This window comes from Columba livia, chromosome W (assembly GCF_036013475.1).
Source record: "Columba livia isolate bColLiv1 breed racing homer chromosome W, bColLiv1.pat.W.v2, whole genome shotgun sequence".
NCBI classification, from domain to species: Eukaryota; Metazoa; Chordata; class Aves; order Columbiformes; family Columbidae; genus Columba; species Columba livia.
In genome coordinates this window covers 5,093,282-5,121,212 of record NC_088641.1, presented here as the reverse complement: position 1 = coordinate 5,121,212, position 27,931 = coordinate 5,093,282, and the positions used below count along the sequence as shown (strand labels likewise).

General features: G+C 43.1%; 1 protein-coding gene across 2 annotated transcripts; it reads right to left on the bottom strand.

Annotated features, from left to right (window-relative positions):
- Nucleotides 1-3,045: 3,045 nt before the first annotated feature.
- LOC135577065 (transcription factor BTF3) lies at nt 3,046-17,675 on the bottom strand. Of its 2 annotated transcripts, none has more exons than XM_065044723.1 (6): nt 17,325-17,675; nt 17,155-17,223; nt 15,264-15,377; nt 14,296-14,497; nt 7,340-7,390; nt 3,046-6,812 (listed from the first exon to the last, which is right to left on the bottom strand). In XM_065044723.1, the coding sequence occupies exons 2-6, from the start codon at nt 17,221-17,223 to the stop codon at nt 6,766-6,768; spliced, it is 483 nt and encodes a 160-aa protein (XP_064900795.1). In that variant the 5' UTR covers nt 17,325-17,675; the 3' UTR covers nt 3,046-6,765. The 2 variants fall into 2 exon arrangements, with proteins under 2 accessions (XP_064900795.1, XP_064900794.1); XM_065044722.1 differs by having other exon boundaries at nt 17,590-17,642.
- Nucleotides 17,676-27,931: the final 10,256 nt, after the last annotated feature.

Genomic DNA, 27,931 nt, shown 5'->3' with positions numbered 1-27,931 from the left:
TGGTCAAGGGGTATGCAGAAGAAAGCATCTTTTAAATCAAGTACTGTAAACCATTTATATTCCTCTTTCACAGATGTTAACAAGGTATACGGATTTGCAACTACCGGATATATATATCCTTAGTGATCTGGTTTATTGCCCGTACGTCCTGGACTAGTCGATAACTACCATCAGGTTTCTTTACCGGAAAGATTGGAGTATTGTATTCTGATTCACACTCTTCTAGAACTCCATATTTCAAGAATTTCTCAATTAAAGATACTACTCCTAATCTAGCTTCTAATTTCAACGGGTACTGCCTCAACTGTACTGGTTTAGCACCTTCCTTCAGCTCCACTTACAAAAGTTTAGCTGCTTTTGACCTCCCGGGTATGTCAGTTTCCCATACTGTGGGAATCACTGCGTCTTCTACTGCCTGTGGTATCTTTACAATTGGATTTTCCTTTAATAGTAAAATTTGTGCTACCTTTGACTCTGAAATTTTCATTACCAAATCTCCATCCTCAAATGTTATTATGGCATCTAATTTAGTCAGCAAATCTCGTCCTAAAAGATAAACTGGACAATCTGGAACATATAAGAACTTGTGGGTTAGTTCCTTTTCTCCAAAACACAAATCCAAGGGTTGCAGGAATGGCCGTACTTCCTCCTTCCCTGTGGCACCAACAATTGTTGTAGCTCTGTGACCTACCGCCCCCTGTAAGGAATTTAATACAGAGTAAGTAGCCCCTGTGTCTACTAAAAATCTTACGTCCCGGTCTCCCACTTGTATTGTCACTAAGGGCTCCTTATTCTGAGTTTTCACTTTCGTGCCTTCATATAGTCAGCTGTCATTACTGTATTCCCCCAACACCATAGTTTGTACCGCATTTCCCACCGCATTGGACACCTGACCCGCGGGGTTCTTAGCAGGGCATTCATTCTTCCAGTGTCCTTCCTGCTTACAATAAGCACATTGATTGATGCCAAGCCTCACAAGGGGTCTCAGGGGAGTTCCTTGGGTATTCCACGAACCATGTCCCCGACCTCCTCCTCAACTATTTCCAGCTCCCCTACCCCAGACCCCTACTCCCCTGCCTTGTCCCTGGATCAAAGCTAACAAATTTTGCTGGTGACGTCTCGACTGCTCTTTTCCTCTATTATTATAAACTTTCCAAGCTGTTTCTAACATTATGTCCAAATCCCTTAATTGTGCACCTTCTAATTTCTGCAATTTCTTCCGAATGTCATCTTGAGACTGTCCCAAGAAAATTAAAGCCAACTGAGTTTTCACTTGTTCCGTTTCTATATCTAAATCCGTATATCTTTTGGCAGCCTCTTTTAATCTTTCTAAAAGGCTGAGGGAGACTTGTTCTTTTCCTGCCTTACGTTATACAATTTTGACCAATTCATTTGCTTCGGCATAGCAGTTTGAATGCCAATCAATAACCAATCCTGATATCTCTGGAGACAGCATAACCCGCCTCCTGTATTATAATTCCATCGGGGATCTTCTTTTGGAAAGTTCTCATCAACGTTAGCCTCTACTTTCCCATTCCGGATATCTTCTCTCACTTTATCCCTTGCAACCCGTATAACCATATCTTTTTCTGTAGAATCCATTAATGTATCCAAAATAACTTGCTAATCATCTCAATCAGGATTCTCCGTCTTAATTATCATCTTAATTATTGCAACCTTATCTGGATTTTCCCGATAAGGACCAGCCGATTGCTTCCAGATTACTAAATCCCCTGGCGAAAATGGAACTTTTACATAGACTGGTTCCCCCCCACACCTACTGCCTGCCACAGGGGTGATATTATGTTTGATGATCCCCCCCCCGCTTCATCCCCCGCGGGCGGTGAGCCCGGAGGAGAGGAGCTGCAGCTCCAGCTCTAGCAGCCACTGCTTCCCTTCCCCCACCTTTTCCAGCTCTTTAGCAAGCAGTCAGCTTTTCACCTTTTTTTTTTTTTTTTTTTTTTTTTTCTCCACAGCTTATCAAGGAGAAGCTGCCGGGCATAGGTTTGGGCTCCTTTTGCCCTTTTTCTCTCTTCATTTAATTCCTGCTATTATAAACTTTATATGCAATTCCAATTAGCTGAACAATAGTTACATCCCTCAGCTCCTACCTTTTGTAACTTCTTACAGATGTCAATAAACAGCATACTAAGCATCAATCCCTGACATTAATTTTAGATCCAAATCAGTCTATCCACAGAACAACACTAACTGCAATACAGCTAACTCAATTTACTTTAATGTGTACAGATGCATCTGAAGGGGTAGCAAGGTGGCACTTTAGTAACAGAACCGGTTCTTATTTTGTAATTATTTCCCCAAACAAATTCTTTTGGTACCAAATATAAACATACAAACTAAAATACTGAGCTCAGACACGCAAACCGAATACCGAGTTCAAATATGCAAACAGATCACAATTACACTTCTTTTTATGCATAAACTGTCCAAACCCAGCCTCCTTCTAATGTTTCAGTAAGCAATTTAACTGCGATACGTTTGAATTGGACATATCAACAAACACAAATACAGGAACCGAACCAGACCAGAACAAGTACAGAAACAAATACAAGAACCAGACCAAATACAGGAACAAATACAGGAACCAGACCAGAACAAATTCAGAAACCAGGATTCAGGAACCAGACTGGAATAAATTCAGAAACCAGGATTCAGGAACCAGGATTCAGGAACCAGACCAAATGCCGAACCTGCAGAGCTTTCCCTCTGTCTGACGGACGGCGCCTATAGGCTTTACCGATCGGGAGCTCACTGCCCAACCGAGCGTGGCTTTCGCCGCGTCTGACCGGCAGGCTACCAGGATTCAGGAACCAGATGTTGTGTACCCAAATAATAATAAAAGCACCTTCTTACCAATCAGAGGTCCGTCGAGAGCAGCGGAGGGTCGGTCGCGTCCGATGCGCTCCCCAAGAATACCTCGGTGCTAGCCGTAGTAGGATCAAAACGCGATCTGCCTCAGCAGTGCCCACGAGGCCCCATCTGGGTCGCCAAAATGTTAGCAAATGAGACACATAACCACGGACGTAGTTATATGCGGTGCTTTTATTTCAGCGCTGGGAAACCAGGGGTTCACACCCAAAGCTGGCTTCGACCACTGATTCGAACTCCACTACATTTATACAATTTGGTTACATACATATTCATTAGGGTTACAACGTATGTATTGCATATTCATCAGATTACACAACTATTTCACAATATCAGTTGCAACACCTTGGAACTACTCTAAGCATGCGCAGTGTCCTCTGGTGGTCGTTCAGGAGGTCTTCAGGATGAAGTAAGAAGTCTTCTTCACCCGTGTACTTTTCATCTTTTGTCACCACACATGCGCGCTATTCCTATGTTCATTGTGAAATCATGTAAAATTCTTGGATTTCTTAGATGTGCATTCTCAGCACATCCTATCCTTTCAAGATAAGATAAGGACTAACTTTTAGTTCTCTTTTTGTATACAACCTGCAAAGCCTCAAGATAAGGTAAGAATCTTGGATATAGTTTACAAAACTTAGTTACAACTATAACACTGGGATCCCTGACCAGAGAAGGTGGCATTGATAAGGCGATTGGGAAGAAGACAAAAACTCAAGGCCTCTGGAGGAGAATCTTGTCAGCAGTAAAGAACAAGTACCCCTTGAAGGATGATATCATATGTCACCCAAGCAAATGGACCACCATGGAGAAAGGTATTAGGTATCTGAGAGAACTGGCTGTATGAGAGACGATTTACAGCAACCCACAGATAATTCTAGATCCTGATGAAATGCCATACACCTGACCTATACTGCGGAAGTTTGTGCAGAGTACACCACTAACTTATACCCACACATTGGGAATATTTGCCATTGCGGTAGAAGAGCCACTAACTGGGGGTGAAGTAGCTAACAAAATGCATCAGTATGAAGACGGTCCCTCTTCCCCCCTACAGGCCTGTATCTCAGGTGTGGAGAAACTGTGTGACAAATTGTCCAAGAGGGAGAATAGATCTTACTCTCCACCTGCACAGGGTCAAGGCACAGCTATTAGGAGAAGATGCGCTTCTGCAGGACCAACTTGAGAGAAACAGAACACGCCACAAGAATTGTGTTTTTTCCTGTGTGACCAGGGGGAAGGTATTAGGGATTGGTATGGAAAAGCTACCACTGATCTAGAGGCACAAGTACATGAGTTAAAAAAGAAAACTCCCAAGAAAAAAAGCTGTTCCAGTTTCCTGTGGGCAGCTTTCCAGCCAGGGTATATGGGATTCTTGTCTCTCCCTACCAGAGACGAGTAAACAGAAATAGAGGGGCCCTGCCTCCAGTCAGGTGGAGGAGAGGGACAACTGCACTGGAACAAGGTAAAGCTCCAGAACACCTGCAATACATTGATGACATCACTGTACAGGGTGACACAGCAGCAGAAGTCTTTGAGAAAGGTGACAGAATAATTCAAATTCTTTTGAAAGCTGGTTTTGCCATAAAGAGAGGTAAGGTCAAGTGACCTGCATGAGAGACCCATTTTTTAGGAATTAAACGGCAAGATGGGCGTCACCAGATTCCAATACGGGTATTTAACAAAATAACAGCTATATCCCCAACAATTAACAAAAAGGAAACATAAGCCTTCTTAGGCATTGTGGATTTCTGGAGAATGCATATTCCAGATTACAGTCAAATTGTGAGCCCTCTCTATCAAGTGACCTGAAAGAAGCGTGATTTTCAATGGGGCTCTGAACAGTGACAGGCCTTTGAACAAAGTAAACAAGAGATTGTACACGCAGTAGCCCTTGGACCAGTCCAGACAGGACAAGATATTAACAATGTGCTCTATACTGCAGCTGGGGACAATGGTCCTACCTGGAGCCTCTGGCAAAAGGCACCAGGTGAGACTTGAGGTTGACTCCTAGGGTTTTGGAGTAGAGGATACAAAGGCTCCAAGGTTAACTGTACTCTGTCAGAGACTGAAAATATTTATGTCTCAAACACTGTGCCAAAACCAGTTCCTCCACCCTCAGGAGATGGGACATTGTCAAAGACTGAAAAGAATCACGCCTCAAACATTGTGGCCTAGTAGCAGGAGATGAGACACTCAAGATATGGTGAATTGTGATTTATATACCTACAACAAGCTAAGGAGCCACAGACAAAGGCCGGCTGGCTGACAGCAGGATGTGGGGGACATGCTGGAAGGCACGTAGCTCCACCTTCTGATATGCCCAGCATGACACAAAGGGAAAAGCTGAGACCCTTCAAGATGGCCCGAAACTTGTCTATCTTTTGCAATCACGCCCCAGACTTTTCTATCTTTTAGCAATAACACCTCTGCAAAAGACAAAAGAAAAAATTACGCAAGCAGGCAACCCAGAGAGCTATAAAAAGGCTCACCTATACCAAAGCACGGGCAGGGAACCCACCATGCTGAGGACCACTCTGCCCACCAGCCTCGTCACAGGAGCCAAACCAGTCACCTGAGGACGCTGCACTCCTCAACTACAAACCCCAGCATCTTCATCACAGGACACCAGAAGCGACACATCACTGGACCCAGACTACAAGTCCCATCGTTCACGCTGCAGAGCCGTAAGGGTGGCGGGGTTAATAGAGAGCATCTGCCAGACTTTATTGTTGTCCTGCAATAAACGGTGACACCAGCATTAACAGAGGGAGTGTTGTGTGTCAAACCGCTAAAGTTAATTCATGGCTCAAAGAGAAACAAAACAACAATATGCTTTACAGCTATATACACATATATATGACTCCATTCTACCTGGAGTGCTGTGTCACCACACGACTTGCGTTTCAAGGCCCAAGAGAGTATTCTGGTATTTTTGATGTAACCATTCTCCCAACTGATACCATTCAAGATTTAACAAGTTCCCTATTGTCATTTTTCTGATTTTAGTCAATTCATCCACCTTTTGGTTCCAATTTGTGGCTGCTTTATTGCCTTTGGTGTGAGCTTTTACCCATCCCACCTTGAATGGTGTTCTTCTGGCTATTTCTAGTAACATTTGCCAATCTTGACTTCTCCAAATTGGGGATCTATTTACTTCCTAATTCAGTAACTCCCATTGACAGAGCCATTGGGTGGCACCAGCCCCCACAGCATAGGAGTCCACATAGTTTTGCTTCATTTTGTGCTGCCAGAACTACTGCTCCTAACTCTCCCCCTTGTGCACTTCCTTTATCTTCTTCTATTACTTGTTTAACAGTGGTAATATTCAATGCAGACTGTCCTCAGGGGAAGCTGCACTCCTGCAGGGATCTCTAGTCAGTTCAGTAGAAGCAGAAAATAGGAGCTGAACCTCCAGCCTTTTCTGTTTAGGTTTGTCCCATAGGGTCACAGCAAAAAGAAGATGCTCTGCAGAAAAGCAAGACCTTTTATGATTTTTTACTAGTTAAGGACAATTTTTTTCCTGCTTTTCTGACAAAAAGTAACACCAGAAAGTTTATTTTTTATTGTATACCAAAGTTCATTAAAGATGGGGTTCTGCTTCTATACAGGCAGGTTATGCAAAAATTATGTCTAGCCAGAGATGGATTGGCAATCTGACTTATTTCAAATAGGCTTGTTCAACCAGGCCACAAAAATAATATTTAGTACAAGCAATAATGGAAAAAGAGCTGCAGGTTCAAGGAGTTTCCAAATATTACAAATCTCGAGATCTCATCAGGAAATAAAAATAAAATCAAAAGCAGTCACAATATAAAATAAAAGCTCGATGTAGCTTTTTCAAGTTTTAACTTTATTCAGAAAGTGTCACTTAGTTCAGTTTGCCTCATTCTTTGAAGCTTCATCAAAGTTTTCAACAAGATCTAGAAAAAGAAAGATTTTGAAATTAAAGTTTGACCCACTTCTGCTTCGCCAATTTTCACCCCCCCCACCACCCCCAAGTTCTAATTCATATAAAGTGCTTACAAGGGGAAAAAAAAATCAGCTTATAAAATACAGACCAAACAACATTTAAGAGCTTCATAGTTCATTCTTCTTGTTTAAATAAGTTTTAGATGGTTCATTATAAAGCACAATTCTAAGAGCATTTAACTTCACCATACCCACAACTGGGCAAAGTGATACTGAAAAGGCAGTTTCTTACCACTCTTCTTATTGAATATTAAATAATTATCTTAGCCATAACTATTACTCCTACACAGGACAAAAATGCTAGCTTCAAACCAGTGGTCCATCTAAGTCTCACACGGTATCTGAAAACAATGCTCACAGAAATTCTGTAACAGCAAGTGACTACTCAATACTCTTCCTGTCCTTGGCCCAATCTTATACTGCACGTTACCTCTCAGCAAATTCACTTCCTTTTCCTCCACTGCATGCTTGTTCTTACCTGGAACTTCATCATCATCACCAGGAGCAAGTGGTGCTTTTCCATCCACATCTGCAAGAGCAAGCAGTTCAAAGTATCAGTCAAGCTCATCATAAGCATCTTGATTACAAGGCTGTTTTGCTTTGTGTTTTTTGAAAACATGATCAAAAGAGCCTGAGCTAAACTGCAATGCTCTATCCAGTTCCCCTACTGAATAAAAAATGGGCAACTAACCCTTTGTTACCAATAATGCTCAAACACCCTATCTGGAAAATGAGAAGATGCATGTTAAACCAGCTTTACTAGTCACCACCTTGGTTCTAGATTATATAGAGTGCCTTGCATGGTAATCATTTTCAGCTAAAAACGCAGAGACTGATTTTACCAATTTCTCTTAAAAGCAGCTTGGTTTACTGACTACTCAATAGTTCTTGAGGCTTACATATTTTACAACATCAGCAAGTTATAAGGAAATCTTAGGATCTTATGAATGCAGGCCTTCAAGGTAGATACACATGACTAGAGGAACTTTTAAATATATTACAGTTCCCTGGCAAAGTCAGAGGACTATGGAACTGGATGCACAATTTTATACTTAGGTGGTTGAGGTAACCATATGTCCTGGTCTACATCTGTGACAGATGCACTAGACCCCCCAACCAAACCAGCAGCAGTTTGGTACAGGCAAAAGAAGTAAAGGCCTGAGCTGTAGCCAGGCCAAGAATTCCTTTTAGGAAACCCACAAGGAAGCAGAAAAACACACTGAACACTGATAAGTCATCAATGCAAGGAGTCTCGTGCATACCTTTCCCACAGTATGCAATTTGACTATGAGCCAACCACTTGACACCATAAATATGATGGCCTGGGTTAGTCTACTTTCAGCTCTCTCTGCTAAACAAGCGTGGCTCTATGGTGATGATCTTTTACTACTCAAAGACCACTGAATGAGCCCAATTGAAGTTTTATATTAAACATTTAGCTTAAGTAAATGCATTTTAAAAAGAACAAATAATTTAGAATTATATGGTCGTGTGATTTTTAATATACTATCTGCTTCACGTTAATTAGTAAGCTAAATGTGCTGAAACCTTAAACTGTATGTTGTAAAGTTCTACTCATATTCACCAAATATGTATCTACTTAATGAAGAAAAAAAAAAAAAAAAAAAAAAAAAAAAAAAAAAAAAAACCAAAAAAAAAACAGCTACAAACCATCATGGACACCTACAAGATAAGGTCTGTTTTGCACTTTACTGGGAAGAACAAAATTTTCTCGGTCAAAATAACACCTTCAAAGCCAACAGGAAGCTACAGACCAGCACCAAGGCCTGTTTTGCACTTTGATGAACAAAACAGGATTCATTCAGACAAAATAACACTTTGAAGGCCAGCATGAAGCAGCTACGGACTATAAACAATGTCTGCAGCTAAACAAAATAAGGGCCTCTCTGAATTCAGTGAAAGAATCCAATGAGAAGCAAGAAGACACCAGAATCAAATATAACTATTGGAATGAATCACCATGTGAGGGGCAGGTAAATACTCATAGAATCATAGAATACCCTGAGTTGGAAGGGACCCACAAGGATCAAGTCCAACTCCTGTCCCTGCATATGTTTGGATTAAGTTAATTTCTGTAACGACAGACATTTCGCAGCTTTTGAAATGAAGGCAGCATGAGGGAAAAAACAATGAAGATTCCCTTCTTTGCCTCTTGATTTTCCAGAGCCAAACAAAGTAGCTTCATTCACTGATCCTGGCACTACTACTGTCTGCCTCCAAGATAAACTAGAACTAGAGCTAGTCTGACAGGGGAAGAAGGTTTTGCAAATTACATTGAATCATGACAGTCAACAAAGTGACAGGGTGAAAGGTTCAGGAGGTCACGGTGCAGAGCCGTAAGGGTGGCGGAATCCCTCTCTTTCCTTTCCTTCCTTCCTTTCCTATATCCCTATTTCTTTGCTTCTCCTTCTGTGAGTAGTGTAATAACGTAAGGCTTACAACCCCATACGTGCCACAAACTCTATATAAACTTGGCTGCTATAGCAGCCAAGGTCATTGGTAAATTTCTTATGTTCCATAATTAAGAGGGTTGTACTTGCAACGATAGGCAGACAGAACACGTGACCCAAATTGACCAACAAGGTATTCCATGCCATCCACATCATACACAGTTTAAAGCTGAGAGGTCACGAGGATCTCAATCTCTTTGTCCGTGGCTGGCATCTGAAGAGGACCCTGCTCATTCTCCTGCCTACAATCCTGATCCTGGTTGTAGTCTGTGCATCCCTGAATCCAATTCCTGTCTACTGCTGAGTCCAGTCTAGGACTTCCCAGTGCCTGCCCTGCAGCCACTAGCACAATGCCCCCACCAGCCCCCATGCCAAGTGACTCAACACAGCCCCTGCTGGCAACTCACCACAGCTGCTGTGCTACTCAATACTGGTTTTGTATATTTTGTAATACTTCCTCTCATTATTAGCAAAGCTTTTTTTTAAAAACTTTCCAACTTGTAAGTCTCTCTCCCTTTTCCTCCTATTCCCTTTCCTTAGTGGGGAGGGCAGGGGTTAATAGAGAACATCTGCCAGACTTTATTGTTGTCCTGCAATAAACAGTGACACCAGCAGTAATGGAGGGAGTGTTGTGTGTCAAACTGCTAAAGTTAATTTACGGCTTCTGGGTGAGAAACATATTGGCTACTCACTTTGCAGTTAAACACCATCATGAAAATATCTTGGGTTTTGATATTTTGAACGGATGGAACTGGTGCCTACTGAATGGCAGGGTATAACCCTTTGGTTCAAATGCTGACCCTAACCCTGTGTCACAGGGGAGTAATTTAGGGTTCTGCTTTGTTGAGGGTTTAGATTGCGGGGTGACAATAAAACCCTGGCAGATGTATTGTTAACCTCCTCTCCCCCCACTTCCCCCTTTTTGCCCCTCCCTCTCCCCCCTTCCCACTAAGGACAGGCGATCGGGAGGAAAAGAAGGACAGAGAGAAGAGAGTTGGAAAAAATTAAAGATGTTTTACTAATGCTACTAATAAGAATAGAGAAAATAATACAAAATATACAAAACTATTCTTGAAAGTCTCAGCAACTGCAGAACCGGCACCCGAAGTCCTGGACTGGACTCTGCAGCCAACCGGAGCTGGATTCAGTCTCTCACTAGGCCTCAGTTCGCAGGGACGACTAGCAAGGTCCTCTCCTAATGTCAGCCATGAGGAAAAAAGGGACAAGATCCTCGTGATCTCCCACTTTTGTATGAAGTATTCACGTGAATGGAATGTTATACACAGTTGGTCAGTTTCTTGGTCACCGGTTTCTCATTGCCCCTCTTGCGAGATGTCCATCCATGCTTATCAATAAGTTTGCATTCCATTGCTAGGTTTACCAAAACATGTATCTGGTTCTCCAGGAAAATGCAGCTAATATGAAGGCTTTAGCCGACAGGCAAATTCACTAAAAGAGAAACTTGTTTTTTAACAAAACCAGGACATGCTTATTGCAGAAGAATGTTTAGATTTCTCAAAGAGAAGTGCGACTTAAAAGAGTTTGGTGGCAGGTGGGTGACTCGTAGTCAAATTGCATACAGTGGGAAAAGTATGCACAAGACTCCCTGTGCCCACAACTCATCAGTGTTCAGTGTGCCATTCTGCTTACTTGTGGGTTTCCCAAAAGGAGCTCTTGGTCTGGCTATGGCTCAGGCCTTTACCTCCTCTGGAGCCTGCACCAAACTGCTGCTGGTCTGGCTGGGGGGAGTCGAGTGCATATCTGCCACACCCTGATCAAAGTTGGGAGGCTACAGTGTGTGTATTCTGGGTAGCCCCTGTGCTCCCTGATCCAAAGATCTCTAGAGTACCACAATACCCTATTTCTGCTGCGGCATGAAATGGAATCTCAGAGGTAATAGCAGACTTGCAAAAATGGCATATTATCTTCAGGACCCGCTCTCCATACAATTCACCAGTCTGGCCAGTTCGGAAACCAGAAGGGAGGTGGCGCCTAACAATTGATTATAGGTGCCTGAATGCTAATACAACCCCGTTAACACCTGTTGTACCAAGCATTGCGAATTTAACACTACTTCGCAAGGAGCTGCATACTCATGGATGGCAGCACTAGATGTAAAAGATACGTTCTTTATGGTTCCCTTGCAGGAAGAGGATAAAGAGAAATTTGCTTTTACTTGGGAAGGTATACAATACACCTTTAACAGACTCCCACAGGTATATAAACATTCATCCACAACTGTTCATGCTGTGCTTGCTGAACTTTTACAGACAAAGCCCCCCTCCGTCAAGATGTAAAACTGTACCAATATACTGATGATATTTTAATTGGAGGGGCTACACCTGAAAAGGTGAGGAAAGCAGCAATTTGGCAAGCTCTACGCAAAGCAAATATTGAGATTCCATCTGAAAAATGTCAAGGACAGGGTAAAGAAGTGAAATCTTTAGGTATTTGGTGGATCACAGGTAGGGCAACAATTCTACTGGACACCCTAAATAACAATCACAGATGCCTCAATCCAGGAAAGAATTAAAACAGCTAATGAGAACTTTAGGACACCGGAGAAAGCACGTGCCTGGATTTTCTATCATTGCTCACCCACTGTACTCATTCTTCTGGAAAAGCAAACCACACAGTGGCTCTGTCAATGGGAATTACTGAATTAGGAAGTAAATAGATCCCCAATTTGTAGAAGTCAAGATTGGCAAATGTTACTAGAAATAGCCAGAAGAACACCATTCAAGGTGGGATGGGTAAAAGCTCACACCAAAGGCAATAAAGCAGCCACAAATTGGAACCAAAAGGTGGATGAATTGACTAAAATCAGAAAAATGACAATAGGGAACTTGTTAAATTTCGAATGGTATCGGTTGGGAGAATGGTTACATCAAAAACTAGGTCATACAGGTAAAGAAACACCACCCCTACCTATCGATCAAGGAAAAACCTTGTGGTCTACATGTCAAATTCATTATATTGGGCCATTCAAACCCTCTGCAGGATATTGATATATCCTCATGAGGGTGGAGGTAGTCTCCGGCTTGCTTATGGCAACCAAGTGCCAAAAGGCCGATAGACAAAGCGCAGTACGAGGGCTATCATCTTGGTTCTCAAGTCTACCTACTCCTGATGCCATCCAAAGTGATAATGGTTCATGTTTTTCATGTGTAGAAGTACAAAAATTGGCAAAACAAGAAGGAATTCAATGGGTATTCCACACCCCATATTACCCTCAATCAAATAGGATGACACAAAGAGCTAATGGCTTATTGAAAAAGAACCTTAAGCCATATGAGGCTCGGTGGAATACTTTCCAAAGTACTTCACCAATTAAATAATCAGTATGGGCCCACAGGGGGCCTTGTGAGATAAGCATTCTTTGTAAAAACTGAGTCTAACATTCCACCTTGTAATGAAAGAGAATACATAGCATTACAGCCAGGGCAACCTGTTACGGTGAATTTACCACAAAGTGGAACTGTAGCTATGACTTTAACTAGACCTCATGGCCCACTTGCCTGGGAAGCTACAGATAGTAGTGGTACAAAACACAGAATTTGTGCACGATGGATTTTTCCTTCTTTCTAACTACTCTGTCTGGCAGACCCTGCCTGTGGGAATGGCAGGATGTGCGGTTCCAGCTAAATAGCCTTGGACAGGTTATACAGAAGTATGTTCCTTATGAGTGTAAGGAGTGATATCCCAGGCCAGTGAGAATTATATCTCGGGTCAGAAAACCACACCCATATGTATGATACGTGAATGTTGAGTCTGGGCATGTGAATGAGTGGGTCGGAACGCCACGCACAAGATATGCATGGGAACGTGACTGAAAACAGTCACAACATGAGTGTGGTGTATTTTTAATAACTATTATTGACAAAACATCTTGTTTAACTTCTTAGTCCAGGCCTAGATCTGTAAAACCTATAAATTGTCAATGGCTAATAAACAGGGCCTCAGCCTGGCTCAGCTCTCTGCTCTGCCCAGCTCTGCACTTCTTCCCAAACACGATCTCCGCCTCTGTGTGCATCTTTGTCTGCGTCCCGGTGCACGTCGTTCCTCATTGCCGCACCGCCGAGACCAGACTTTTCTTTAAGTGATCTAAACACTCCTCTGCAGCAAGCAGGACCCTAAATCACTCACCCACGACATCTCTGCTGACTCAGTAATTTCTTAACTATTCCCATTGTATTTGCCAGAGCTAGTGAGACCTCACCATGTCCATTGTAGCAGACCAATGAGCATCTGTGAAACTGCAATAGTATAATGCTAAGAATAGATGGCTCAGTTCCCTAGGTGCCTGAGTCACTACTTTTACTGCTATTCTTAGCTGTACTACCTAGAGAGTATGAGACAGTTTAGCCTATCACCTCCATTTTATCCTAATTAATCCTTCTCAGTTTTCAAGAAAAGCACGGGGAAAGAGATATTTCCTTACAGATACTGTATAATTCCCCCCCCTCTTCGCTATCAAAAAGCTCATGCAAGATGAAATACCTTCACCCCACCTGTGAAGGAGCAAAGCAGTAGCAAGATGTCTGTCCTCAAGTCCCTCTCCTCATTGTTTATGTTTTCCTTGAAAGTGTCAAAACAGACATACTCAAAGTATGTATTTTTTTTAAACCTAACTCTCCCATAGTAACTGTACCTAGCTTTCATGAACTAGGTATGTCAAAATATTGAAGCCACACCAAGAAGTAAACTACCATGAAGTCAAGTCTGGCTACGACTTTCCAGTCCTAGACCAGCTGCAAGATATGCTGAGAGACAGGTGCCTCTGCTTTATTCTTTAATATTAATTGTTGGATTTGAGCTATAAATAACATCTAAGAGTTCCATTTCTTTATAAGCATTTTATAATATGCTTGCAGACAGTAAGAGTGCACTGAATTTCACTGCAGCTATACAAATAAGACGCATATCAGCTGCCACCATGAAATACATTCAAGTTTCGACTTACGTTGCTTGGGTAGGACTTCTGCCAGTCTCCTCAGGCTGGTCAAACTGTCAGCTCCAAGCTGATTTAAGATGCTAGGAAGCATTTCTGTCAGCTGCTTTGTCTCAGCATGGCCAGTGACAGTGAAAGTGTTAGCAGCCAGAGATGCCTGAACTTTAGGGTTATTGAAGTGAATGACTGTTCCTTGACTGGTAAACATATTTACCTGAAAAAAAAAAAAAAAAAAAAAAAAAAAATCCAGTATTTCAAGCAGTTTAGCATGATTTTTCAATTTAACAGCAAACTAGCTAAAGTTCCTAAAGTTCAATGAAGACCTATTGATAATTTACAGACAAGTTCAAGATGTTACTTACCGGGAAATTAAGTTGGATACATTTTATATTTCTACATAGAAAAGCATTTTTCCCTTTGAAGCAATTACTGTTGGAAAGTAAAAAGTGAGAAAACAAAATGTGCGGTTCCGGCCACCTGGATGATAAAGGAAGATCAATACTAACATGACCATCCGGATGGTCGAAGACATAATACTAACATAATAATATATAAAAGACCTTGGACAGATTACTTTGAAGTATCTTTCTCATAATTGTAAAAAGTTACAGCCCAGACTCGTGAGAATGGTATCTCGGGCTGGATAACCGCCCCCAAGTGTCTGGGATGTGTGAATGTCCTTGGGCCTGGTCTGTGAATGAGTGGAAAAACAAGTGAGACAAACAAGTGAGACAAACATCACATGAGTTTAGTGTGTTTTTAATAACAATTAGTGGAAAAACACCTTGTGTAAACATCTTAGTCCATGCTTGTATCTGTAAATCCTATAAAATGGTAAATGGTGAATAAAGAAGCTAGCCTAGGCCTAAGTCATCTCTCTGCTAGGCCAGGCTCTGCGCTCCTTCATGAACAAGACCTCTGCCTCTGCGTGAATTTCTGTCTGCGTCTCGGTGTGCGTCGTCTCTAATCGCCGCAATTACCTCTTCAATTCCAGAAATATTGTTGACACCCAGTTTCTTCAAAGAAAACTGAAGTTTCTTGTCATCTGCTGTAGCTGTTCTGTGGACAACCTTCTTCTTTCTACGGGCAGTACCCTTTGCAAAAAAAAGTTTAAAACTAATATTTAATTAGTTCTTCACAAACTCTAATCCTCATGGCCATATAACTACTCTGCAGCCATCTACAAATTAACTTTTTTTTTTTTTTAACAAAGTTCTGTTGTTGTGTTACAGCACACACAACCCCACCCCTCCAACTGCACTGCAGCAGTCTTTCCTTTACTATAAAGCGAGCTTTGCACACTTGTGACAAGTGTGAGATTTTAGAAAGCAATGCAGAGAATCTTTATTCCACAATTCTCCTGGGGAATCTGCAACATCCTACTTAGAAAAGAAAAACTGCAAGTTTACCCTTGTCTGTTACCATAGGCATAAAACTGAAGACTGAGCACAGTTTTCAGTAATTTCTGAAGCCCATTCATTGTTCCTTAGATTATCTGTCTTAAGTTATAGCCAAATTTCAATAATAGTCAGAGACTACAAAGTTATCAACAGATCATTAACAAATGAATATGAGAAAACCCAAACCACTTTTAATTCCAAATAGACATCTCCATCTAATGGACTTACACATACAAATTTGAAGAACACTTATTTTCCCAAAATATTTTATAAATATATTTTTAAAAAAACCTTCTACATAGTATTCCAGACCACCTCTGTTTAGAAAGCAAAACAAGCAAAGGTTAAGTTTCCCTACAGACACAGAGTTCTAGATTTCTTCAGGGAAAAGGTTTGGAATAAACAACATGGCATTTAGCTGTATCAACATCCTACATGAAAATATCAAATTTAACATAATGAAGTACTACGATAGCCCTCCACCTAAATATAATATTTAGCTTGTTTTTAACACCTGCAGCTTTGCAGTGTCATCAAAATCTTCCAGCAGAGGCAATGTGCAACCTTTTCTCACAAGGAAGAAAAACAACAACAGCACAGTGACAAATGTTAAAAGCCTCTATAGTCAATACACACACTGGTAACATGCACATAAACATATAAGACAGCAGTTCTCTGCTTAACTAGTAACCCATACAAAGAATACACAAAATCACTGAGCCAGTTAATTACTGCATTAACCCCAATTTAAGGTTACCTAAATCTCCAGATAAAGGCGAGAGCTTCAACAGAGGAATGAAAGCTACTAGAAACTGTCAGAAAGAGTTCTGTTGAATAACTTGTATTCTAAAACATTGTGTGTACGTTTCCTCAAGTATAAAAAACCCCAAAACTCTAATTAAAATGTCTACTAGCATACAACTATATTCAGCACACTTTTTTATTTTCATATTATAAATAATCACACAATTACATATATTCAGATGCCATAATAAAAAGGTCTTCCAAACATATTATTCTACAATGATAAGGGTTTGACATGCACAATGACTCCAACTTTGTCCTAAAAAAGCAAGAAAACAGCCATGGGCATCTTAAAGATTTGTGACAAGAAATTGGAACACAGCCCTCTAATCTCTTAGAAAACTATACTTGAGATTACTTGCTGTAAAGGTCTATTTACTTCAAATCTTAAGTGCTTTCTAATATAGCCTATACAAGAATATAGGCTACCAGTCAGCTACAATATTACAAACCTAAACGGAAAAGGCCAGAGGTTCAGCTCCTACGTTCTGCTTCTACTGAACTGACTAGAGATCACTGCAGCAGCGCAGCTTCACCTGAAGACGGTCCGGCCAAGCTCAGAGTCCTGAGGGCTGCTCCCCACCCGAGTTTTCAGGATCCCACATCCTAGGCCCAGTGCATGGGCAGAGACACACAATCCCGAGGGTAAGGAGGGGACATGACCTACCTTGCCACCGATGCGCACTTGGGCCTGGAGCTTGGCGAGCTTTTCTTGGTTCATGATAGCTTCTTTCATCTGCAGAAGCAACAAGAGCGCCATGGAGAGTGGGTCATGAAGCACCCAGCGGCGCAGCCCACAGCAACCCGGGCCCAGCAGCTACCCCTCACCACACTTACATCCCCAGCAGTAAAATGCCCCAGCCCTGCCGGGGGGCGGAGGGAAGCGAGTCTGCTCACACCCAGCGCCACCGAAGCTCAGCTCCCATCAAACCCAGCCCATAATCGAGGGAGGGGGGGGGAAAATGAGGGGACGAAGGGGGAAGGAAGGGAGAGAAAGGGAGAAAGAGAGGAGGAGCAGGAACAAAAGGAAGGAAGAACGAGACAAGGGCCGCAAGACCGAGCACAGCACGCGGAATGGAGGGAGATAGCGGCCAGAACGCACGCCACGCACGCCACGCACGCCACGCACGCCACGCACGCCACGCACGCCACGCACGCCACGCACGCCACGCACGCCACGCACGCCACGCACGCCACGCACGCCACGCACGCCACGCACGCCACGCACGCCACGCTGCCCGGTCTAGGAGAGGGCATGCTCCACGGGGGCGGGATCTGGAGGCTAAAGCTTGTCCCTTCTCACCTATGGTGTGTTCGGTCCTCTTTGTGATGTGGTTTGGTATGCAGTTGATCTCTCCTTCCTCTCTGTTTCCTCAACTTTTCGTTTCCTTCTGTTGCTTGTAGCCTCAGCTGGCAGAGTTTTTTACCACAAACGGATATGTCCCCATTCTGTCATTTTTTTTTTTTTCTTGGAAAACATTTAAACATCTAGTTTTCTTATTTAAGTAAATCAAACTTCCTCCCTGTATCTTTGAGTTTTTCAATTTTTTTTTTTTAATTTCAGTTCCTCCTTCCCCCCATGTGTGTCTCTGGTTTTCTGCCCCTGATCTATCTTGGGCAATGCTGTATCACACGGGCTCTCTGACATGCCTTTTCAGGTGAAACTCTACCAGGCCATTGTTGTCAAAGCCAAACCACTGAGGTTGTTGGCTTTTTGGGTTTTTGTTTGTTTGTTTGGGGGTTTTGTTTGGTTTTGTTTTGCTTTTGTTGTTGGGGGGTTGTTTGTTTTTGTTTTGGATTTTTTTTGTGGTTTTTGTTTGTTTTGGTTTTGGTGGTTGTTTTTTGTTGTGGGATTTTGTTTGGTTTTGGTTTTTTCCCTTTTGCTTTTCTTCCATCTCAGTTTTGGTTTGCTTTGCTTCGACTTTGCATCTTTTTTATGTTATCAAGCACCCACATGGAACTCCTTTTTGCTTGCTATTGAACACACTCTGTGCTTTCTTTGGTTCTCTCAAACCTTTTCTCCTATTTTGAATCACGAAGCTATTTTGTTTTGCCCACTCTGAGGAGTCTGCTGGGATTAATCTTGGAAATTTGTCTGTCTGGCTCCAATGACCACTTCTGCTATGCAGAAAGATGAAATAAATAACTTATGCTTTTTCTATGGATAAACAATGTTTAAACCATTTTCTTAATTGTATTCCTTAAACATGTGTTCATTAGAGCATAAGTAAAACAGCGCTGGGTGCGTGGGGGATTCGCTCCGCCCAACACGCACACCTTTTAACAATAAGAAGTGTGCTTAAATACAGTAAGGTATTACATATTCATAATAACCCCAGGAATGCCTATACATATTTATAACCTTTCCCCGCTTCTTATTAAAATGAGTCTCACATAACCGTTTCCATAGTCTCCTGCTTGACCCCGCCCTGTTGTGCCTGCGCAGTGCCATCTGGTGGTCTTGAGGAGGGGTCTTTGAGCGTCTTTGGATGAAGGCTCCTTCAGCTTCGTCACAGTGAACTTTTTACTTTTGGCTCATTATGATGAATTGGCTGGAACCCAAGCTGCCAAGTCGACCGAAATCAGACTGGTGCCCCCTTTTTGCTGTGAATCTTGGCTATCTTGTCTCCTCAAGGTTACAGCTGGTGCTGTAAAACTTCTTATCTCGGCATTCGATGAGGTTCTGTTTTTTTCTTAACACAATTGGTTACATACAGCTCTAAACTAGACATTCATTATGTGGCTTAATGTGTTAGTTCATTAGTAGGCCCTTATTATGTAGTTGGTTAACCCTTAAAATGTTAGTTCCCTCTATCAATATAACTTCATAAACAAGTTTCATAACTTATTACATAAAACTTAACCACCTTTCCTTTTTCCAGGTTCAGAGCCCGTGCCTCATTTGATTATATTTGTAAACATTAAACATCTTAGCACGAATCACAACTGCATTTCTCACAATTCCCCCTTTTTCTTTTTATCCCATTGATTCGTGCTTTGGCCTCAAAGTTAGCTAGCACCTGCCTAGCAGCGGCTAGGTCCAGTTTGGTGTTACCTTTTAAAATCATTAATTTATACCTCGTTCCTTTTCTCGCCATTTCAGGATCTGTAGGCATGGCTGAGATTTGCGTGCCTTGGACTACTGAATGTATTAACCGAATAAAGCACGGGATCATCCATGGCACAAACAGTAAACCCAGAAATGCACATACTATCATGAGCCCTATTTTCTTCCACCAGGCTCCCCCATATAATTTATCCCACCAATGGCTAGTAAGTATAGAATTCCATTTCTTTACTGGTATATGTGCAACTCGTTTTATCTCCTCTGCTATTTTCATTATGGCTTCCCCATTGTCATCTATTTCCAAACAGCACTCAGAAGTATTCAGTTTCCCACAGACGCCCCCTTCTTCAGCTAAAAGACAATCTAAGGCTACCCGATTTTGGTACACGGTAGCTCTGGTCTGAGATGATTGTCTCACTATGAGATTCAGTGCCTCAGCTGTCCGGTTGCTTATTATTTCAACCACTGCTTGCAACCGAATAATTCGGTTTAGCATATATGTTGGAGCGATAAAGGACTCAGCAAACATTCCGATTCAATGTGAATCATGCAAAAGCCATTTATTACAGAAACAAGCCTCCTTACATATGCAACTATATTCTAATCACATGTCCACGCTCCAGGCATGGATTCGCTAAATGAGTATCATGGGCTGTCCATGCACTGGAGTCTCACTGATGATACGTCCGATGATTCACGCCACGCGAGGACCCCGCTGATTGAGGAACGCCCCTCTTTCTCACAGCAGATTCTGTTCTCAGCTTCTCGAAGCGGCCTTGAGATTCCTTTGAGCCTGACTAATTCAGCAACAAATCTTTATCTATCAAAACCCCTCCACACATATATATTGGGGTACGGTATCCCCAGCTTCCATCTTGGGCCCAGGTGGCTGGATCATAGATTTCAATTATTCTTTGTGCAGGCCATTCATCATCTTTCTGAGTTTGCATTCCTCCTATGGGGCATTTATTAAACTCTCTGTTTCAAGTTTCGTCTTGCACTCCCCCTCCATCTGAATAGCCCCACATACTAGCTTGTGTAAAACAGATATTCTGTTCTCCCCTAGGGCAGGAGACAGAGCCTACACTTAGTGCACCTTTCCCTAGGTTAGTTGCTACCCTTGGTTAATTTCTGCCCTTGGATTTCACACTTCTCCAATTGTGTTCTATCATAACATCCAGAATTAATATGAGTGTGATAATTTAGAACATATTGGGTTAGTCTTCCTGTTCTCACACGCTCGTAGCACTTGGTACAGGGATTAGCCAGGCTAAGTTGGGAACAATAAGTCACCACTCCTAGCAAGAGGATCAGGTCCAGGTTTCTACACCCTCTGCCTCTCTGGCCTACCAGGTTGCAGCTGGCAGCCAAGTTAGTCATCTTCTCAGCAGCAAGGGTAGTGTCCCCGACTTTCCTATTTTTGCCGTTAGTGTGGCGACTATCGTTTCCCAACTCTTGGCCTTCACTTCCCAGGAACAACAGGAGCAACACAGAATTTGATTTCTCTTTCTATACTCTATTCTTCTCATCACTGGTGGACTCTCTAAATTCCCATTCACCCCTTCACTAAATACCTGCCACCATTCTTCGCTATTCTTTTTCTGTTCTTCCAGTGGTGACTAGAATCCTCAACCTAGCTCTGGTTTCCTTATCTTCTATTCTTAGGCATTTATTACACAACCCTGATGGTAAGTTCCCTGTGTGGATATGTTTATACCACAGTCCATTTACAACCTAAACATCGAATATAAAAATAGAATTACATATACAACTTGGTTCAACACATTTAATTATTAAACCATTCTCATTTTCATTTATACTGGGCATTCACATTAATAATACTAATAGTAGTTACATCACCGATCCCGTGTCAATTTCAGTTTCAATTCCCCCGGTCCTTGAGTTACTTTCCAGGTTCTTTTTTCCATCAGTGGTCCTTTAACTTGAGAGATGTGTGTCCATCCTTTCTCTGCAGTCCAAACAGATGTTTCTGCAGTTAACAAAACAAGAAAAGGCCCCTCCCATCATGGGCTGGAGTTTCTTCTTTCCAGGTTTTAATTAGTGTTGCCCCCATATCTCCAAAAATTCTACTTGTTTTGTTCTTTTGGGTTTCTTCTTACCAATGCGGTAAGCACCACCCAGGCTGGTCACCCAGAAGGACCAAAAGGTGATTGTGAAAAATATAGTTTTCCAGGTTGCACCCAGGTTACCCTCCATGGTGTTTTGCAGGCTTTCTTCACTCTAGAATGATGAAACCAGGCATTCTGTTCTTTAATATTGGTAGCTGTGAAGGATATCAGGAGGTCTTGAAACGGACCTTCCTATTATGGTTCCAAAGTTCTCTGCAAAAGACTTCACATACACATAAATAAAATGTGGCCCTCTATCAGAGGATATAACAGCTGGAACTCCAAACCTTGGTATTATTTAATGTATCAATGTTCTAGTCACCTCCTAAGCTTTTGCTGTCCTGGTAGGGAATGCTTCTGGCCAACCTGAAAAAATATCAGTTAATACCAACAAATATCGGTAACCCCCTTTTCCTGGGAGTTCTGAAAACTCAATTTGCCATTGTTGTCCAGGCCCATTCCCTTTCCCAATTCGACCCATTTCTAGCTTGGGCATATTTTTGGGATTGGTCTGGAGGCAAAGATCACACTGCTGTCACCTGTTTTACAGTGATATACAAATTTCTAGCTCCTATTTCCTTAATCAAATGTTTGCATAGTGGTTCTACTCTGCAAAGTCCCTTCTTATGTTCTTCCCTTACCACAGGCCAAACTAGATGAGAGGGGACAATAAGTTTTCCCTGGGGGGTGTGAACCCACCCTTCCTTATGATATGATTCCTCTAAATCTACGATGACATTTGATTCTCTTTAGTATACTCTGGCTTGAGAGCGGCGGAGGAACAAGCTAGGCCAACTCAATGTGAGTGATAACGCATTGTTCAACTTTATTGCCATTAACGACACATATTTATACACGTTACGTTACAGTAATTATGCATACTTGTCACCTGCTGATTGGCTTAGATCCAAAGGTTACATTTGCCTTGACCCTCCTACCTGCAGCTAGAAGGCTGCGTGAGTTTCGTGCCTTTTCAACTCCTCCCTCCCTGGAGTTGTTTACAAGACTTGTCAAGGTCACAGTGTCCTTGCTGTTCCCTCATGATCAGCAGTCTCTGCTGAGGCCTATTGAGGCATTGAGGCCTGGTTATGCTAAGCTCCTAAAACATGTCAAACCATTAACTTATCAGAACACAACTCTTATTAGAACAAACATTAGAACACAACTCTTATTAGAACAAACTCTGATCGTGCAACTGCTCCACAGATTCATGTCCTTTATCTTTAAGCCACTCCCTAACAATTCCCCCTCTTTCTTTTTGTACGAGCAGAGTTTGTCCCAATGCGCGCTCAAACATTCTTTTAATACAAGATAAGGCACAACTTAGGCACAAAAGTCCAATAACTACAATAATCAGAATAATTAACAAACCTTGCAAGAGGCCTTTGATCCATCCTCCCAGTCCCAGCCACTTTGTGAGGCCTTCCAGGCCAAACAGCCCTACGTCTTCTTTGATTTTCTGTGAGTGATCTATTAATTGCTTAATTTCTTTGTGAATTGATCGTGACTTATCTTCTAGATCCATACAGCACATACCATCAAAGTCCTCACATCCATGGTCATGGGCTAGGAGCAAAAAATCAATGGCCATCCGATTTTGTAACACAGCATGTTACACACTACTCATACTCTCAGCTAAATCGGAAAGCACTCTACTGGTAAGGTTGGCTTGTTTCACTACCCAACAAGATAACTTCTCTAAATTTCTATGTGCTCAGGCAGCGGCAACACCTGGGGTAAAAAATGACGCAAATATTATTTCCCATTTATTCCAGAGCCGCACATTATCATCACAGGTGTCATCAAGGGTTTCTGTAATGTCCCTTTTCCATCTTACAGGATTAGGTCTATTCGGGTGATGATGTGGCAAAGCTAGGCTAAGTTGACCGATCGTGCATGGACCTCCCATCATTCGGGCTGGTATACCATTCCAGGCACGGTTGCCACAAATAAGAAACCACCCCGCAGGTAGACGTTTAGGGAAATGGGAGACACCAACTGGGTGACTCTTATTATGCAGAACCTTTTGACACCATTGGCCCTCCCATTGTGTCTCATTACCTATTGGGGAGACTGGGGTCACGGTGAGATTGCAGGGCCAACTCCCTACTGCGCAGGTGGCTTTTGAGCTGTTGAAGAATATGCAGTAGGAAGCATTTAGGGAGTCTACCAATTCAAGTTCTTGTGGATCAGGACCGTAAGGAAGCTTCTGCCAGTTTAGAGGCTGATTGAGAAAATCCTTGAGCCCACTCCGTCCCAGAGGGGGACGGTGATATTTCTCCTGCTGCTCAGAGAGCGATCGATTAAATAGGCTATAGAAACTGTCATTCAATGGCACCCCAATAAGACACGTAACAAAGGGTGCACTTGGGGTGGACAAACTAGCACAAATGGTTGTATTTGCAGCTCTCCCAAGGGTTACCCAAACATTTTCCCAAGGGTCGAACAATGACTTACTTACAAACCCAGTAACAATATAACAGTTTAACGTTGCAATCAAAAATCGCCACATTTCAAGAAAATTCTGATATTAGTCGTTGATGACTATGCTATGTGGACTCTTCACCCCCGGATGTTCTCGGTGGTCGGCTGTCCAGAACTGCCTTAGTCCATCTAGCCGGAATCCACTGCGGGCCTGTAGTCACTGGTCGGCGATTCATAGCCATGGTCAACATAATGAGACCTCCTGTAGATCCAAATCCAGCTGCTCCTCTATCCGCAGTTGACAAAGCCTCCATGTCCTCGGTCAGATGAGGAAGGAGAACTAATTGGGCAATCTTGCTCCCCATTGGGATATGCCCCGGTGGAAATAGCGTTTGAACAACTATGGATATTGTCCCTGTAAAGTCCGCATCAATAATCCTGGGTAGAATAAAAAGTCCCTTTATTCCACTGGATGAACGTCTGATTAGCAGTGCACCTTGTGGCTTGCCATTGATTAATACCGGCCCAAGAGTGCACATCTGGATCTTCTGTGGGTGTTGGTCTATTAATGTCACATCTATTGCTGTTGCCAAGTCCAGGCTGAGACTCCCTCTTGTGGTTGGGCGCAAGGAGCTGGCAGGAACAAGTTGGAGCTGGGAACGGGCACTTGATGCTGTTGTAGGGTCAAAGGTTGCCTCTCAGCTTGGCGCAAGGGGGCTAGGGCTGCAAAGGCTTGCTGCTGGGCCTGTATTAGATCTTTCCCTAGCTCCCTCACTGCCTCCACTAGCATCGCCTGCGGCCCCACCGGCACCCTGCTCATACGATCTAGCATCTGCTCTATTGTTGCATCTCCCGGTAAAGTTAATATTATGGCTTTTGTGGATTGGTTAGTGTTCTCTAGGACACACTGCCTCAGCAGTGATGGTTTCATCCACTCCTGTATGACTGCCTGGTCTATTGCCGCAGTTACGCTGTCAATAAATTGCGCAAATGGCTCCTCTCTACCCTGCTTTATAGCCATGTATGACGGCGAGGGGGGGAGGTCTTTACCGCACCTATAGCTAACCATGCTGTTCGCATGGCTTCCAGACAAACGTCCGGCCCTAATTGAAGTTGGGCGTCGATAGCAACAAACCTCCCCGTCCCAGTTCAGCAGTTACTCCATAAAGGGGATCATTTGGATTTCTAGGGTGGTGCGCCGATATTTCACAATAGCGCTGCCAATGCGCTTGCCAGAGCAGTAATTGAGACTGGGTCATGATCATCCTCATGATGATCTTAATATCTTCCTGACATAGGAGGATTCCCCCCCAGATATAGTTTACTAATTGTTTTGTGGGTTCCCCATGCAACCCAGACTCATTCACTGTGCTGCGCAGCTGAGACAACAACTTCCAGCTCAACGGGCTATAAGAACCCTGAAGCGTGGCATCATCAGCTGTTTCAAAGCGAACAGGAAAAGCCTGAGCGCTAGTGAGATCCCCAATGATATCATACTGTTCGTTTTCGGCCGCTTGTTTCATTATCTCTCCCCAATTAATCCGTTTTACTCTGGCCCGCCTTTGCGGCTCCGGCGGCTTCATTGCGGCACCCGTAGGCTCGCTTGCCTCCTCCACTCCTGGTGGCGGAGGTGGGGGGGGCGTGGCCGCGAAGGGATTGACGGGGGGCGCGGCCGCGGAGGGAGTTGGGGGGAAGCTTCCAGAATCAGCAACTTTGGCTTTTACTTTCTTAGTTACGGTAACTGGCATACCTCTAGGGGGAATTGGTACGCGGTCATTCCCAAGCAACATATCATTGGCTGGTGGTGCCCCTGTCAGTATGCCTCCTTCCCCCCACAATCGCTCAGTCGCAACCGCGGCTAGACTCTTTTCTAACTGATAGCGCTTTATATTGTTCGCCACTTCCAGCCTTCTGCGCTGCCTTATCATCATCTATAACCATATCCCATAACACATCCCCTAGTTTTCGCCACTCACTAACAACAAAAGGAGAATCCGGATTCTGAAAACAACCCTTAACCTTACCTAACGTTACTAATCCCACTAAATGCTTGATACAGCCTACTCCCCGCTTTTCTGAAAAGTGCTGTAATAAATCTAGGGCTACCTCGAGATCCATATTGCTGGCACTTATACACTATCTATATATGCGAAATATACTCTTACCCTATAATTATCGCTGATGCCTCCCTGATTCTGGCACCAGGTGCTGGTGCCTCCCTGATTCTGGCACCAGTTGCAGCCCTTTGTGGTAGCCTCCGCAGACGGCGAACCCCTTTTGGACGGCTCAGGCCTTTGGAATGACACGCCGAGTGACCAGCGTTCGGTCGCTCTTGACCCCCTGGTTGCTGCGATACTGGTGCTTCCCTGCGTCCGCTGCTCCTGTAATAGTAGTTGTCTCCGTTTATGTCGAATTAAGTCCCTTTTTGTCGAGGGTCCCTGTTCAGGCGCCAGTTGCGAGTGGCGGAGGAACAAGCTAGGCCAACTCAATGTGAGTGATAACGCATTGTTCAACTTTATTGCCATTAACAACACATATTTATACACGTTACAGTAATTATGCATACTTGTCACCTGCTGATTGGCTTAGATCCAAAGGTTACATTTGCCTTGACCCTCCTACCTGCGGCTAGCAGGCCGCGTGAGTTTTGCGCCTTTTCAACTCCCCCCTCCCTGGAGTTGTTTACAAGACTTGTCAAGGTCACAGTGTCCTTGCTGTTCCCTCATGATCAGCAGTCTCTGCTGAGGCCTATTGAGGCATTGAGGCCTGGTTATGCTAAGCTCCTAAAACATGTCAAACCATTAACTTATCAGAACACAACTCTTATTAGAACAAACATTAGAACACAACTCTTATTAGAACAAACTGATCGTGCAACTGCTCCACAGATTCATGTCCTTTATCTTTAAGCCACTCCCTAACACTGGCTTACCTTTAAAAGAGACCTGCCCGCCAAGGACTAGAGCACTTTCTGTTTTTACCTTTTCCTTAGCCGTTTGTTTTGCCTCTCTGTCCGCCAGCCTCTTTTGATTCTGAGCTCACTTTCTGGTGTGCGTTAATATGCACGGTTGCCATTTTCTTAGGAAGTTGTCCTGCTTCCGGTAGTTTCAATATCTCCTCCGCATGTTTGATATGTTTGCCTCGAGAGTTCAAAAGTCCCTTTTCTTTCCAAATTGCTCTGTGCACATGCACAACCCTCACAGCTAGCTGCTTCTGTCCATAAACCAGTTTTCAGCGTTTTCCATAGGAATGTCTTTTAGATCTGGTCGATTGGATTATGTTGCTTCGATGGTCTCCAGGCAGCCATGATGAACTGGTTCTCCAAAGTTACCACTGAGGAAAGAAACTGGGTTGACAATGTTAGTGACGATAATTTCTACACCATCTTGTTAGACACTGTGTGGGATACTAGCACAGCTATTTTCTGACCCATGGTAAATCTCCAGGCCTCCTGTATATTCAGCACCCCTGCAGCAACTGCCCGCAGGCATCCAGGCCACCCCTTTGCAGTTGCATCTAACTGTTTGGAGAAATAGGCCGCTGCTCGTTGATATGGGCCAAGATCCTGTGCCAATATACCCAAGGCTATTCCCTGTTTCTCGTGAGAGAATGGGAAAAATGGTTTACTCACATCTGGGTGTCCTAGAGCAGGGGCTGAAATGAAAGCCTTTTTAAGTTCTTTAAAGGCTCTTGTGGCTTCCTTATTCCATTGCAGGTGTTTCTGGTCCGTAGGGTCCAGGTCACGCAGTCTTCTTGGTTCTAGTAGTGATTAAAATGTCATCCACATATTGTAGCATCTGTCCCTGATCAGACAGGGCTCCCCA

Coding starts and splice junctions, on each gene's coding strand:
- LOC135577065 (XM_065044723.1), bottom strand. CDS start 17,223: ATGAAAGAAGCTATCATGAACCAAGAAAAGCTCGCCAAGCTCCAGGCC. Junction 14,498..15,263: donor ATATTTCTGGAATTGAAGAG/GTAATTGCGGCG, acceptor TTTTTTTTTCAG/GTAAATATGTTTACCAGTCA. Junction 6,813..7,339: donor TGATGATGATGAAGTTCCAG/GTAAGAACAAGC, acceptor TTCTTTTTCTAG/ATCTTGTTGAAAACTTTGAT.